This window comes from Loxodonta africana, chromosome 3 (genome assembly GCF_030014295.1).
Source record: "Loxodonta africana isolate mLoxAfr1 chromosome 3, mLoxAfr1.hap2, whole genome shotgun sequence".
Classification (NCBI taxonomy): Eukaryota; Metazoa; Chordata; class Mammalia; order Proboscidea; family Elephantidae; genus Loxodonta; species Loxodonta africana.
The window spans coordinates 5,636,548-5,651,161 of NC_087344.1; the positions used below are offsets into that span (position 1 = coordinate 5,636,548).

Sequence of the window (14,614 nt, forward strand, 5' to 3'; positions counted from 1 at the left end):
GCTGCAACAATGGGCTCAAGCATAGCAACGATTGTGGGGTGGCGCAGGACCGGGCAGTGTTTCGTTCTGTTGTGCACGGCGTTGCTATGAGTTGGAGCTGACTCAGCGGCACCTAACAACAGCGGCAACACAGTTGTAATTGCTTTAATAGTCATTGTTAACCAGTTGCCGCCGTATGGATCCCAACTCATGACAACTCCATGTGTTTCAGAGTACAAGTACCCTCTGTATGGTTTTCATGGCCGTGACCTTTCGGAAATAAATCTCCAGGCCTTTCTTTCGAGCTGCCTCTGAGCGGGCTCAACCACCAACCTTCTGTTTAGTAGCTCGGTACTTAACTGTTTTCACTATCCAAGGAGTCCAACAACAATAGTGTTATGATGAGCATCTCCAACTGACTTGGAGGAGGGTGAGTAAGTGGTGGGGGGGGACAGCGGGAGAAGCGTTAGAGGCCCCAGGAGGAGAGTGTCCACCCCTTCTCCGGAATGAGGAAGGAGAGCCCAGCGGAAACCGCCGGGACCCAGACTGCTGTTGGGGTTTTTTCTTGACGCCACCCCGCCCTCGCCGGGGGCACCCATCTCACCTCTTGGGGTGCCTTTCACCCAGCAACCTGTCTGGCTGGGTCTGGGCAGGTCTAGTGATGGGCGGGGAGCCCTGAGCCTCCCCACCTCTCCTGCCCCTCCTCTGGCCCCTCCCTGTTCCCAGACTCAAGCGCCTCTGAGTTGGGCTCCCCGGAAGCCTGAGACAAGGAAGTCAGGGGACCTGGGGGGGTGACCCCCAAGAAGGCATCTCCTTTGCATGCGGCTGCCTGGAGCCCTCCCTGGAACCAGCCAGCGTGGGGTGCCCTCCCCGTGGGGGCCGGGGGGCCATGCCGCCTGGCACCCTCTGAGGCCCACACCATGGCCCGGGCGCTGACCTGGCGCTGCTGCCCCTGGTGCCTGACGGAGGATGAGAAGACGGCTGTCCGGATCGACCAGGAGATTAACAAGATCCTTCTGGAACAGAAGAAGCGGGATCGTGGGGAGCTGAAGCTGCTGCTGCTGGGTGAGTCCGGGGGAGGGGGGACCAACCGGACATGGGAGGCCGAGACGGGACCTACTTGCATCAAATGTGGTGCCAGGAGACACGGGGAGCTCATTTTACTGATGGGAAGACTGAGGCTCAGAGAGGCCACATTTTTCATTCAAGGTGAGACTCGAACCCTGGCCCATCCACTTGGCAGGGCATCTGTGAGGGTAGAAGTGGCTCAGCCCAGCAGCTGGTGGCAGCCCGGCTCCTGCCAGGCAGGCCCAGCCCGCCCAGCCTGCTTTTGTGTCACCGGGAGGGAATGATGGCTCAGGTGTGCAACCGGCCCTGGCCGGGGAGCCACGTGGGCTGGGCCGGCTCCTGCCTCTTGCTCTGTCCTCCAGAGGGCTCTGGACCCTCCTATCCTTTCTCCTGCTGGTTGGGATTGGTTCTGGCAGCTTCCTCAGTAGCAGCCCTTCTAGGGGCTGGGGCTGATTGATTGATTCATGATTTACTGAGTACCCACTGTCCACGAAGGTTAAGCCCTCAATGGTTAAGCGCTTGACTGCTAACCGAAAAGTTCAGCAGTTCGAACCCGCCAGTCACTCCTTGAGAGAAAGACCTGGCGATCTGCTCCTGTAAAGATTAAAAGAAAAAAAATTGCTGTCCAGTGGATTCCGACTCAGAGACCCTGTAGGACAGAGTAGAACTGCCCCATACGGTTTCCAAGGAGCAGCTGGTGGATCCGAACTGCCAACCTTTGGGTTAGCAGGCGAGCTCTTAACCACTGCACCATTACAGCCTAGGGAATCCTATGAGACAGTTCTACTCCATCACATGGGATCACACAACAACAACTAGCAGAGGTTAGGGACACAGCAGCGAACAACATAGAAAAGATTTCTGCCTCCCTGGGTCTCATCTTCCAATATGGAAACAGGCATTAAGGCGTAAGCCAATAAGCAAATGAAATAATTTCAGGCAGTGAGAAGAGGTAGAAGGGCAAGAAAACAGGGCAAGGGAGTAGAAGTGACTTGGGGCGGCTTTGGAATTGCTGATGTAAGGCCCCAAGGTATTGTAGCCCACAAGTCTCTGTTCACCCAACCATCTTCCCCTGCTCGTGACCAACCTTATTGCAAGAACTCTAGCCTTGGAGGGTCTTTCTGGGACTCCCAGAGCCATGGAAGCTCCTGAGATGGGGGCTAGAGAAGGTTCCAGGCACCCTAAGGTCTTTGCTGGGCAAAGAGGCAGGTCACCATGTATGGTCGCCATCTTTTTTCCCTTGTTAGGTTTTTTTTTTTTTTAGGTGGGAGGAGACAGCTTGTAGAGTGGAGAGTGGGGAAAAACAGTGGGGAGCAGGGCCCCCTAGGAATTACACCGTAATTCGGAGCCCTTCCAACTCTAGCCTTGGTCCCTCTTGCTGAGCTAAGTAAAATAGTTTTTCTTCCGAGGAGCTGGTATGGCACAAAACTCAAACTCTGGCCCCCCATGACCTCTCTAATGTCAGCGTCTACTCTTTTCTCCTACAATTCGTTGGCTGCAGCTACCTGGATTCTTTGCTATTCATCGACTACATCATTTTTTTCCTGAAATGTTTGGTAGAATCATGAGTGCAACCATCTGAGCCTGGAAAGTTTTAAATTATGAATTCAATTCCTTTAGCGGATATTCCTATTTGATTTCTTTAATAGGTATAGGGCTATTGAGGCTATCGATTTCTTCTTGAGTGAGCTTTGGTCATTTCTATCTTTCAAAGAATTTGTCCATTTCTTCTAAGTTGTCAAATGTATCGGCATAAAGTTGTTTATAATAATTCTGTCATTATCCTTTTTAATGTCTGTATGATTTGTACTGATGTCTCGACTTACATTCCTGATACTGGTCATTTGTGTCTTTGCTCTTTTTTCTTGATCCATCAGGCTAGGTGTTTATCAAAATTGATAAAATTATTTCTCTTTCCTTGAACATCTCAAGTTAATTTATTCCCACCTCAGGGCCTTTGCACTTGCCATTCGCCCTGCCAAGAGCACTCAGCAGTACCCAAACCTTGGTATGACTGGCTCCCTTACTTCATTCAGGTCTCAATTGAAGAGTCACCTCCTCAGAAGAGTCTACCCTGACTAGCCTAACTACAAAGATAGACCCATCATTCTATTTCCCCTTTCTCTGATTTTTTTTTTTTCATAGCACTCATTAGAAATACCTGTTTATTTCTTTATTGCCTGTATCTCCAATTATCCAGCATATGACACGAGGTCAGGGGCTGTGTCCGTCTTGTTCAGTCTTGTGTCCCCAGCATCTAGCACAGATATACAGAGCCTGGTGCCTAGTAGCTGCTCCATAAATGCTTTTATTTTTTTAATTTTCTATTTTTTGTTGTTGTTGAAGATCTACTCAGCAGGACATACACCAATTCAACAATTTCTACATGTACACTTCAGTGACACTGACTGGATTCCTCAGGTTGTGCAACCATTCGCATCCTCCTTTTCTGAGTTGTTCCTCCCCTTTTCGCATAAACTCACTGCCCCCTCAGCTTCCTATCCAATCTTTTGAGTTGCCACTGTCAATTTGGTCGCATATAGATAGTTCTTAAAAGAGCACAATGCTCAAGGCAGACATTCTTTACTGACTAAGCTAAATGGTTGTTTGGTTTAAAGAAGACTTCAGGGAATATTTTTGGTTTAAGGTTTAAACATTATCTCAGGCCAATAGGTTTGGGGGTTCATCCAGCCTCAATGGCTCCAGAAAGTTCAATAAATGTTTTTAAATGAATGAACAAATCCTGTTTCAGAGGGTATTTTCCCCAGAGGCTGTACCGTATCTTCCTGTAGCTGGGGACATCCTTTACCCACAACATTCTGACCACTGCTCAGCCAGCCCCAAATCAGAAAGCCCCTTCTACTGGTGGTAGTGGGGTCTGTCTTCGTCCCCAAGCGCAGATGGTGGCACTATGGGTTGTCGTTTACACCATCCCCATCTCAACTCTGAGAGTCACCTTTACACCTTCCTCTCTTCTTGAAAACAAATTGAATCCAAAAGTTTTCTGTTTTTTTTTTTTTTCCCTGGAGGTGGTGGCTGGCGATCCTTTCGAGAAAGAGGGCAAGGGGCTTGGAGGTCTGTCCTTGGCATGAATGGGGGGACAAAAAAAAAAAAAAAAGGCAGAATAAAGCAATTAAACGTGCCAGCTCTGGCCTTAGCACTTTGAGGTAGGTACTGCTTATATCTCCAGGTGAGGAAACTGAGGCCCAGAGAGGGGAAGTGACTTGCCTAAGGTTGCACAGCCAGGATTGGAACCTAGAATTCTGGTTCCAAAGTCCATGTCCTTGACTGCCCTGTTTAGCCTGCCTTGGCAGGGAAGAGCCATAGAACCTCAACAACAGATGGGGAAATTGAGGCCCCGGGAAGTAGCAAGATTAGTCTGCAGTCTGCAGCCTGAGCCAGGCTTGGGAGCTAGTCTCCTGCCCCCAGCTGCCCAGGCCCATCTTCCTGTCTCCCCAGCAGCCCCGTTTCCTGGGCAGGTGGCAATGCATGCCGGGGTGGCCATCCCACCCAGGAAGAGCTGGGCGCAGGCCGCCTCATGATGTCCTGGGCTTGGCGTTTTCCCAACTCCTTCCCAGTTTCTGCCTGGTTCCACTTCCTTCTTGCTCACCCCCAGGAGGAAGCAGCCACTTCCTGTCTGGGCTGTATGGCTGCACCAGGTGGGAAAGGCTCTGCCACAGACCCCAGCCCCATTTGGGGGGATTTCCAGAAACAGACCACTCCCCTCATTTCCACCGAGAAGCTTCAGGGCAGTCATCAGCCTGAAAGAAGCACCTCTGATAAAGTTTCGAAACTTTGGGTTGTGACCCACTTGTCATTGGTGAAGTCCGTTTAGTAGATTGTGACCAGAATTAAGAAATATTCTTAAGGTAAAATATACATAAGGAGCACTGCTATAAACGAAAGGTTGGCGGTTCAATCCCACAGAGCTGCTCCTCGGGAGAAAGACCTGCCGATCGGCTCCTGTAAAAATTACAGCCTAGAAAACTCTATGGAGCAGCTTTACTTTGTTGCTGGGGTTGCTATGAGTCAAAATAGACCTCACGGCACCCAACAACAACAAAATACATAGAACATAAATTTGCCATTTTAACCGTTTTTAAGTGTTCAGTTCACTGGCACTAATGACATTCATGGAGTCCCTGAGTGGTGCAAACGGTTAAGCGCTCGACTACTAGCTGAAAGGTTGGCAGCCCAAACCCACTGAGAGGTGCCTCGGAAGACAGGCCTGGCAATCTGCTTCTGAGAGTTCAGAGCGTTGAAAATCCTGTGGGGTAATTGTACTCTGAGACCCGTGGGTTCGCCGTGAGTGAGAGCCAACTTGACAGCAACGAACAACAATTACATTCACGGTGTTGTGTGACCATCACCACGATTCATTTCCGAAAATATTTCATCACCCCAAATGGACTGGACTTTTTTTTTTTTTTTTAATGAAGAAGAACAGAGGAGAGAAATCAATCCAACTCAACAAAATGAAGTTAACTGTTGCTTCGTGAAACATTTGTTGGTTCTATGCATTTTCGGGGGGACCCTAAATCTGAGAGTTGAAAGATGCCTGAGGGGTCACAGGGTCCGACCCCCCGCCTGAGGTCTAACTAGCATCTTCAGTAGCACCAGAGAAACTGCCCGAAGTCCCGTGTGGTACAAACACTAACCTAAAGATTGGTGATTTGAACCCACCCAGTGGCACTGTGGAAGAGAGTCCCAGTGATCGGGGTCCATAAAGATTACAGCCAAGTGGTTATCTAAAATACTTCACGGGTCCCACTCCATCTGGAGCAACGGAGAATGGAGAAAACCGAAGACACAAAGGAAAGGTGAGTCCAAAGGACTAATGGACCACAACTACCACGGCCTCCACCAGACTGAGTCCAGCACAACTAGATGGTGACCAGCTACCACCACTGACTGCTCTGATGGGGATCACAGTAGAGGGTCCCAGACAGAGCTGGGGAAAATGTAGAACAAAATTCTAACTCACAAAGAAAGACCAGGCTTACTGGTCTGACAGAGACTGGAGAAACCCCAAGAGTATGGTCCCCAGATACCCTTTTAGCTCAGTAATGAAGTCACTCCTGAGGTTCACCCTTCAGCCAAAGATTAGACAGGCCCATAAAACAAAAGGAGACTATATGGGCACACCAGCCCAGGGACAAGGGCGAGAAGGCAAGAGGGGACAGGAAAGCTGGTAATGGGGAACCCAAGGTCGAGAAGGAGAGAGTGTTGACATGTTGTGGGGTTGGCAACCAATGTCACAAAACAGTATGTGTATTAATTGTTTAATGAGAAACTAATTTGCTCTGTAAAGCTTCATCTAAAAGTACGATTAAAAAAAAAAGATTACAGCCAAGAAAACCCTATAGAGCGCAGGTCTACTCTGTAACACGTGGGGTCGCCATGAGTTGGAATCTACTTGACAGAGACTAGTACAGAAGCCATCTAGCTTCAAGTGGCCATGGAAACATCATATTAACTGGCATTTTGATGACCCCTGACCCAGCCTCTTCCTTGGCCACGTCCCATCCGCTTGATTAGGGGCCCAGACCTGGGTTTACTCATCTGGGAGTTTGCTGAACAGCTAAGTCACCTTACCTCTCTGAGCCAAGGGCCTCCTCTCTGAATTGTGAAATAGCGGGACTCTTTGTGGGAATCAGAAGTCCCCGGGTGGAGGGGGAGGCGCACACAGTTAAGCACTCAAGTACTGACCAAAAGGTTGGAGGTTAATGTCTGCCCAGGGGCACCTCGGAAGAAAGGCCTGGCAACCGACTTCCGAAAACTCAGCCATTGAAAATCCTATTCAGCACAGGTCTACTCTGACACACACGGGGGTCCTGGTGAATTGGAACCAACCCCACTGCAACTGTTTTTGTTGTTTGTTTGTTTTCCGGTTTTGTGAGGATTGAATGAGGCCTCAGTAGATGGAAAGAGTTAAATGAAGTTCGTTGTGATGATGGCGATGATGATGTTGGTGGTGACTCAGGTGGGACGTGGGGGAATTCTTGGGTATAATCATTAAAAATCCCATGGGCAACTATTGCCTGAGATCATCCTTAAACCTTGAAACAAGAACATCCCCTGAACTCTTCTTTAAACCAAAGGATGCTGTTGTTGTGGGCCGTGGGGTCAATTCCAACTCATCGCGACCCTGTGTGACAGAGTAGAACTACCTCACAACGGTCTAGCTTGTAACTAAGGAGTGTCTGCCTTGAGCATTGTGCTCTTTTAAAGAACTATCTCTATGGGAGCAAACTGACGAGATCAGACGAGAAGCTTAGGGGGCAGTGAGTTTGTGTTGATGGGGGAGGAACAATTTGGAAAAGGAAGGTGACAACGGTTGCACAACTCGAAGGATGTAATCCATGTCACTGAACTATACATACAGGTTGTTGAATTGGAGTATGCTCTGCTCCAAAAAATTAATTAATTAATTAAAAGAATTATTAAAAGAAAAAAAAAAGCTCATGAGCTGTGCGTCCAAGCTCACCAGCTACATGACCCAAGGCAATCCCTTTCACCCATCCGAGACTCAGTTTCCCCATGTGAAAAATAGATGAAGAGATGTCCCTCTCCCTTTGGGGTTCCTGCGAGATGGTGCATGTCAGGTTCTTAGCACGTCGTGAGCATCCCATATAGAGCGAGCCAGCTCACAGCCACCTCTGCAGGCCCTCAGTCCCCCTTCAGGATCCCCAAACCTCCAAAGCTCTGAAAACCTGAAGGTCTCCAGAAGATTCTACGAGGGAGACCTCCTGGCAATGGTGGGAGGGTGCCTGCTGACTCTCTGCTGTGAACGTTCATAGGTTCTGCTGCTAAAAAATTCATGAGTTTGATAACCGCGTGCGGCCCCAGATGCTGCCCTGGGTGTGTGGCCAACGTGCTGCGTCTTCTTCTTAAAATCCGAGCAATCCCCGAATCTGAGATACATACAGCCCCGCATCTGAGCGTTTCAGAGAATTTCTGATTGTGTACCTGTGGGGTTTTTTTTGTTTGTTTTTCTTTGTTTAGTAAATTTTATTTTGGAATAATTTTAGCTTTAGAGAAAAGTTGCAAAGATTATACCCAGAGTTCCTGTCTACCCCGCACCCAGCTTCCTCCGAGGTTAACGTGTCCCCGACACCTGGTGCCTTTGCCACAACCCAGAAACGAACGTGGGTGCCTCCTTACTAATGAAACTCCAGACTTTATTTGAATTCGACCGGTTTTCCACTGAGGAAGAGAGGGTGCCAGCCTCATTTTTTTCTGTTCCACATTGCATCGAAGGCTTTGTGTGTGTGTGTGTGTGTGCCAAACTTTTTATTTTGAAATAATTTCAGACTTATACCAAAGTTGCACCCAGGGTCCCCAAATGTTAACATTTTACTACATTTCCTTTACTCCTCTCCTCTCTCCATGTATGTGAATACGTACATATGTCTATAATACACTTACGTAAACCAAAGGAAACAAACAGGTGTTGTCGAGCCAGCTGGGACTCATAGCAACCCCACGGGTGTCAGAGGAGAACTGCACTCCATAGGGTTTTCAATGGCTGAGTTTTCAGAAGTAGATTGCCAGGCCTTTCTTCTGAGGTACCAGCGGGTGGACTCAAACCTCCTACCTTTCGATTAGCAGCCATGTGCTTAACTGTTAGCCCACCCAGGGTCTTCGTATACATACCTACATATACGTGTATGTATACACACACACACATATATGTCTATTATGTACTCAGGCGTGTATAGACTTGGAGCCCTGGTGGCATAGTGGTTAAAGAGCTCAGCTGGTAACCAAAAGGTCAGCAGTTCAGATCCACCAGCCGTTCGGTGGAAACCCTACGGGACAGTTCTACTCTGTCGTATAGGGTCGCTATGAGTCGGAATTGACTCAACGGCAACAGGTTTGGTTTTTGTCTTTTTTTGGTATATATGTTCTTGGCATCCTGAGAGGCGCAAACAGTTAGCTCGCTGGGCTACTAACCAAAAGGTTGGTGGTTGATTGAAAAGCCTGCGGAGCACAGTCCTATTCTGAGGTACGTGAGATCACTGTGAGTCGGAATCAAATCCACAGCGACTGGTGGTCAGTATATACCCTTACAATTTATATCATACATAATCGTGTATAAATTTGCGTATTACATATTCATATATTTAATACACACATGCATGCTTTTTTTCCCCTAAACTATTCCTAAGTTCTGGGCATGATAACTTTTCAAGCCTAAATATCTCGGTGGGTTTTTGAGCCCCACTTAGAAATGGCAGGACCGTGATCAAATGATCAAAACAGCAGTCAGCAGTTAGCAGGCTGCAGTGCTTCCCGTCCCGCTCACCCACAGACCCTATTCACATGGGGCCAGCTTTCCCAGGTTCTCCACCAAAGTCCTTTACAGCAAGAGGAAAGCAGCCAGTTGTCGTGGGCCAAAAGTCCGATAAACCTATTTAACAGCTGGGGAGCCCAGGGCAGAATGGGAGGCGGCCACCCCGACGTGTGCTGACAGTGTGCGTGTTGGGGTGTTGGGGTGTTGGGAAGCACATGGAGGACAGAGAGGCCCTTGGCAGGAGCTTCTGGGAAGATGGCCGCCCTCTTCCTCTCTGGCTTCCCACCTCCCTGCCCTCCTTCTTGATCCCCTTCTGCTTCCTCCTGTTTCCTCATTCTGGGCTCCAGTCGGGTCACCCCTTCCCTTTTTTCTGCTTGTTCCAGTTCCTCCTGTGCCAACCTACCCCCCCCCGACACCGACTTCACATCCTGGGGGAGGCAGGAAGGAATCCTCACCCTGAGCCTCCTGTGGCCAGTGTCCAACAGGAGCCTCCAGGCACACTATACCCATTTTGCAGATGAGAAAACAGAGGCCAAGGGACCATCTTGGGATTTCAGAGTTTTGGCAATAGGGAGCTAGCCTTAGTCTTTGAGCTTCAAGTCTTGGGCTCTCTGTTTTTTTTGTTTTTAATATTTTATTTTTGGTGAAAGTACACACAGCAAAGAGAACCCTGGCAGTACAGTGGTTAAGTGCTCAGCTGCTAACTGAAAGGTCCGAGGCTTGAAAGAACCCACCAGCTGCTTCTTGGGAGAAAGATGTGGCAGTCTGCTTCCTTAAAGACTGTTGTTGTTGTTGTTGTTGTTAGGTGCCCTCGGGTCCATTCTGACTCACAGTGACCCTACACACAACAGAACGAAACACTGCCCAGTCCTGCGCCATCCTCACAATCATTGTTATGCTTGAGCTCATTGTTGCAGCCACTGTGTCAATCCACCTCGTTGAGGGTCTTCCTCTTTTTTGCTGACCCTGTACTCTGCCAAGCATGATGTCCTTCTCCAGGGACTGATCCCTCCTGACAACATGTCCAAATTACATGACATGAAATCTCGCCATCCTCACTTCTAAGGAGCATTCTGGCCGTACTTCTTCCAAGACAGATTTGTTCGTTCTTCTGGCAGTCCGTGGTATATTCAATATTCTTCACCAATGCCATAATTCAAAGACATCCCTCCTTTGGTTTTCCTTTCTCATTGTCCAGCTTTCACATGCATATGAGGTAATTGAACACACCATGCCTTGGGTCACCTTAATCCTTAAAGTGACATGCTTGGAAACCCTATGGGGCAGTTCTCTACTGTCCTGTAGGGTCGCTACGAGTCAGAATCAACGCTACGACAGTGGGTTTGGTTTCTACACAGTCAAATAGGTTACCATTCAACCATTTCTGTATGTAATATTCCGCGAGGTTGGTGACATTCTTCAGTTTGTGCCGGCATTCTTATTTCCATCTGAGCTGTTTCACCCCCTGCCCCCAAACTTCTCATCTGTGCTTTGCAGTAGCTGTTGTCTATTTGGTTTCATACGGATAAATTTTAAAAGAGCAGTTCTCAAGGGTGACATCCTGGACTTTGAGCTAATCCGCTATTTAGTTAAAAGGTACTTTCAGGGAAGTCCTGGGCTCTTGAAGTTTTGAGTATTATTACAACAGACCAAGGGCCAGCAGAGGCCCCCCTCCCCCAAATTCTGTAGCCAGCCCTTCAAAGACCCCTCTCCCCCCTTTGTTTGATCTGTCACCAAGGCCATGGTGATTCTGTCTCCAAATATCTCTCAAATGTGTCCTCTTCTTTCCTCCACGGTGGCTACCTGGACCAGCCCCATCATGGCCCACCTAGACCAGTGCGGTAGCCTCTACCCGGTCCCCAGCTCTCACCCTCGTCCCCCACAGTCTGTCTTCCCCACAGCAGCCAAAGAGTGCCCCCGAGCACCTGAGTCAGTTCAGTCCCTCCTCTTCTCACAGCCTCCAGGGCTCCTACCTCCCTCAGTAAAAGACCAAGTCCTCCCTGTGGTCCACAGGGCCCTGCAAGACCTGCCTCGTCCCCTCCCTGCCCTCCCTTCCTCCTCTCTCCCCCTCACTCACTCCGCTCCAGCCACATAGGCTTCCTCTCTGTTCCTCCAACTCACCAGGCCCGTTTCTGCCTCAGGGCCTTTGCACGGGCTGTTGCCTCTGCCTGGAACACCCTTCCCTAGATCCAGGCATGATAGCTCCCTTCCCCGCCTTTAGATCTCAACCTCACAAGGCACCTCTGATAAGAAGCCTTCCTTGACCACTCAGCTGCCACTCATCCTACTTATCCTGCCTTGTCTCCTTCATAACATTTTCTCCACCTGAAATTATTATAGCAAATAGCAATAATAATTATTATAACAGGAAAATACTGTAGGAAGTAATATTTCTTCTTCTTATTAGCATATATAAGGAGCCCTGGTGGTGCAAGAAAACCCTGGTGGCGTAGTGGTTAAGAGCTATGGCTGCTAACTGAAAGGTCGGCAGTTCAAATCCACCAGGCATTTCTCGGAAACCCTATGGGGCAGGCCTATTCTCTCCTATAGGGTTGCTATGAGTTGAAACTGACTAGATGGCAACGGGTAACGGGTTTCTGGTGGTATAACGGTTAAGCACGCAGCTGCTAACCAAAAGGTTGTTGGTTCAAACCCAGCAGGGGGAGAAAAGACCTGGAGATCTGCTCCCATGAAGATTACAGCCTAGGAAACCCTATGGGGCAATTCTACTCTGTCATATAGGGTCGCCGTAAGTTGGACTTGACTTGATGGCACCCAACAACACCATTGTTATTACATGGGAAGTAATAATAATAATAATAGTGAACACATGTAGCTTTTACTGTGTGCCAAAAACCAAACCCATTACTGCCGAGTCAACGCCGACTCGTGGCGCCCCCTTGTGTGTCAGAGGGGAACTGTGCTCCACAGGGTTTTCAATGGCTGAGTTTTCAGAAGTAGACCTCTAGGCCTTTCTTCTGAGTGCCTCTGGGTGGACTTGAACCACCAACCTTTCACTTACCAGCCCAGGGCTAACCATTTGCACCACCCAGGAATTTCAACTCTGTGCCAGGCATGGTTATAAGCATCGGAGTCTGAGAGCCCCAGGGAGCTCCCCAGGGAAGAGGAACCCAGCCCCGCTTCAACCCCAAGGGCCCCATCTTTTACATTTATTACCACAGTTTTAAACAAAACCGTGTCTCAGGAAGGGTGTGGTAACTTGAGAAAGGGAGAGAGGAGAGAATAACTTTCCTACGGAAAAAACACCAAGCTCCTGACCCTGGCAGTCTGTTCCCTGCTCTTCATGTCCCTAACCCCGCCCAGCTCCAAGTCTCTGCTCTAACCCAGGGGTCAGCACACTTTCTATAAAGGGCCAGAAAGTCAATATTTTTGGCTTCATGGGCTAGACAGTCTCTGTCTCGACGGCCCAACTCAGCCTTTTAGCACGAATGCTATACATCAATACATCAACGAATGGACCTGGCCGTGTGCTAATAAAACTTTATTGATGGACACTGAAATAGGAATTTCAAAGAGTTTTCATGTGTCAAGAAATAGTCTTCTTTTAATTCAAGCACTTAAAAATATAAAAACCACAACCACAAAAAGTATTGAAAAAAATTTTTTTAAAAAAAACATAAAAGCTGGCTGGCCATACAAAAGATTCTGCCCGTGGGCAGGAGTTTGCCTGACCCCTGCTGCAGACACTTTACCGTAAACTTATTTATTCCTCAAGTCAACTTCACAAGGCAGGGCGGAGGCGGTGGTGACTCAGTGGTTGAATTCTCACCTTCCAGGCAGGAGACCAGGGCTCGTCTCCTGGCCAATGCACCCCACGTGCGGCCGCCACCCGTCTGTCAGTGAAGGCATGTGTGTTTCTCTGATGCTGAACAGGTTTCAGGAGAGCTTCCAGGCTCAGACAGACTCAGAAGAAAGGCCTGGCTATCTACTTCTGAAAATCAGCCAATGAAAACCTTACGGATCACATGGTCTGATCCACAACCAATCATGGGATGGAACGGGACTGAACAGCCTTTCGTCCTGGTGTGCATGGGGGCCGACTCTATGGCACCTAATAACAACAGATTGCCACCCAGGTGTTACATATGGGGAAACTGAGGCACAGAGAGGGGAAGTGGCTCACCCAGGGCCCAGAGCAGGGGTTTGAACTCAGGTGGCCACCGCCTGAGTGGATGCAGGTTGTGGCCCTTAGTGGCCTGTGCTTGCTGATGCGGGTGTCTCTGGGGGGGTCTCAGCGTGGAGAGCTGAGTGATCATGGCACCCCCACAGGCCCCGGCGAGAGCGGGAAGAGCACATTCATCAAGCAGATGCGGATTATCCACGGGGCGGGCTACTCGGAGGAGGACCGCCAGGGCTTCCGGCCACTGGTCTACCAGAACATCTTCATCTCCATGCAGGCCATGATTGAGGCCATGGACCGGCTGCAGATCCCCTTCGGCAGGCCTGAGAGCAAGGTGAGCCCGACCGCCATGTCTCCCTCAGACCCCAGGGCAGGGCCCTGTCCCCCCTCAGGCTCCCCTAGAGCAGGGCAGTGTCTCCCTTTCAGGCTCCCCTAGAGCAGGGCCCTGTCCCCCCTCAGGCTCCTCTAGAGCAGGGAAGTATCTCCCCCTCAGGCTCCCCTAGGTAAGGGCCGTGTCACCTCTCAGGCTTCCCTGGAGCAGGGCTGTGCCTCCCTCAGATTTCCCTAGAGCAAGGCCATCTTGCCCCAGGCTCCTCTAGAGCAGGTCCGTGTCCCCCCTCAGGTTCCCCTAGAGCAGGGCCGTGTCCCCCCTCAGGATCCCCTGGAGCAGGGCCCTGTCCCCCATCAGACTACCCTAGAGCAGGGCCCTGTCCCCCCTCAGGACTCCCTAGAGCAGGGCCCTGTCCCCCCTCAGGCTCCGCTAGAGCAGGGCTGTGTCCCCCCTCAGGCTCCCCTAGAGCAGGGCCCTGTCCTTGCTCAGGCTCCCCTAGAGCAGGGCCGTGTACCCCCTAGAGCCTCCATTTCCCATGGCCGAATGACATTACGTTAACAATAACTTCTTCAAAGACCCTATTTCCAAATAAGGTCATGTTTGCAGGTACCAGGGGGAGGACTTGAACATATACATATTTTAAATCCAATACATTTAGGGATATGCATAATCAGTTATGCATCATAATTAAACATAAATGGCAAAGTGTTCACAAAACCGATCATTAGTTGGTTTATTTTTTTAATTGATGATTAATTGAACATTGTTGTTAGTTGCTCTTGATTCGATTCCAAATCAT

At 49.4% G+C, this 14,614-nt stretch overlaps 1 protein-coding gene across 2 annotated transcripts in view; it reads left to right on the forward strand.

Annotated features, from left to right (window-relative positions):
* Window positions 1-14,614, forward strand: part of LOC100669150 (guanine nucleotide-binding protein subunit alpha-15) — a 46,924-nt gene continuing 32,310 nt past the window's right edge. Inside the window, exons 1-2 of one of the 2 annotated variants that reach the window (XM_064280249.1) lie at window positions 1-1,044; window positions 13,634-13,818. In XM_064280249.1, coding sequence (XP_064136319.1) covers window positions 900-1,044; window positions 13,634-13,818 — 330 coding nt within the window. In that variant the 5' untranslated portion in view covers window positions 1-899. The remainder of the gene's footprint in view (window positions 1,045-13,633; window positions 13,819-14,614) is intronic. The other variant, XM_064280250.1, reaches the window with a different exon arrangement.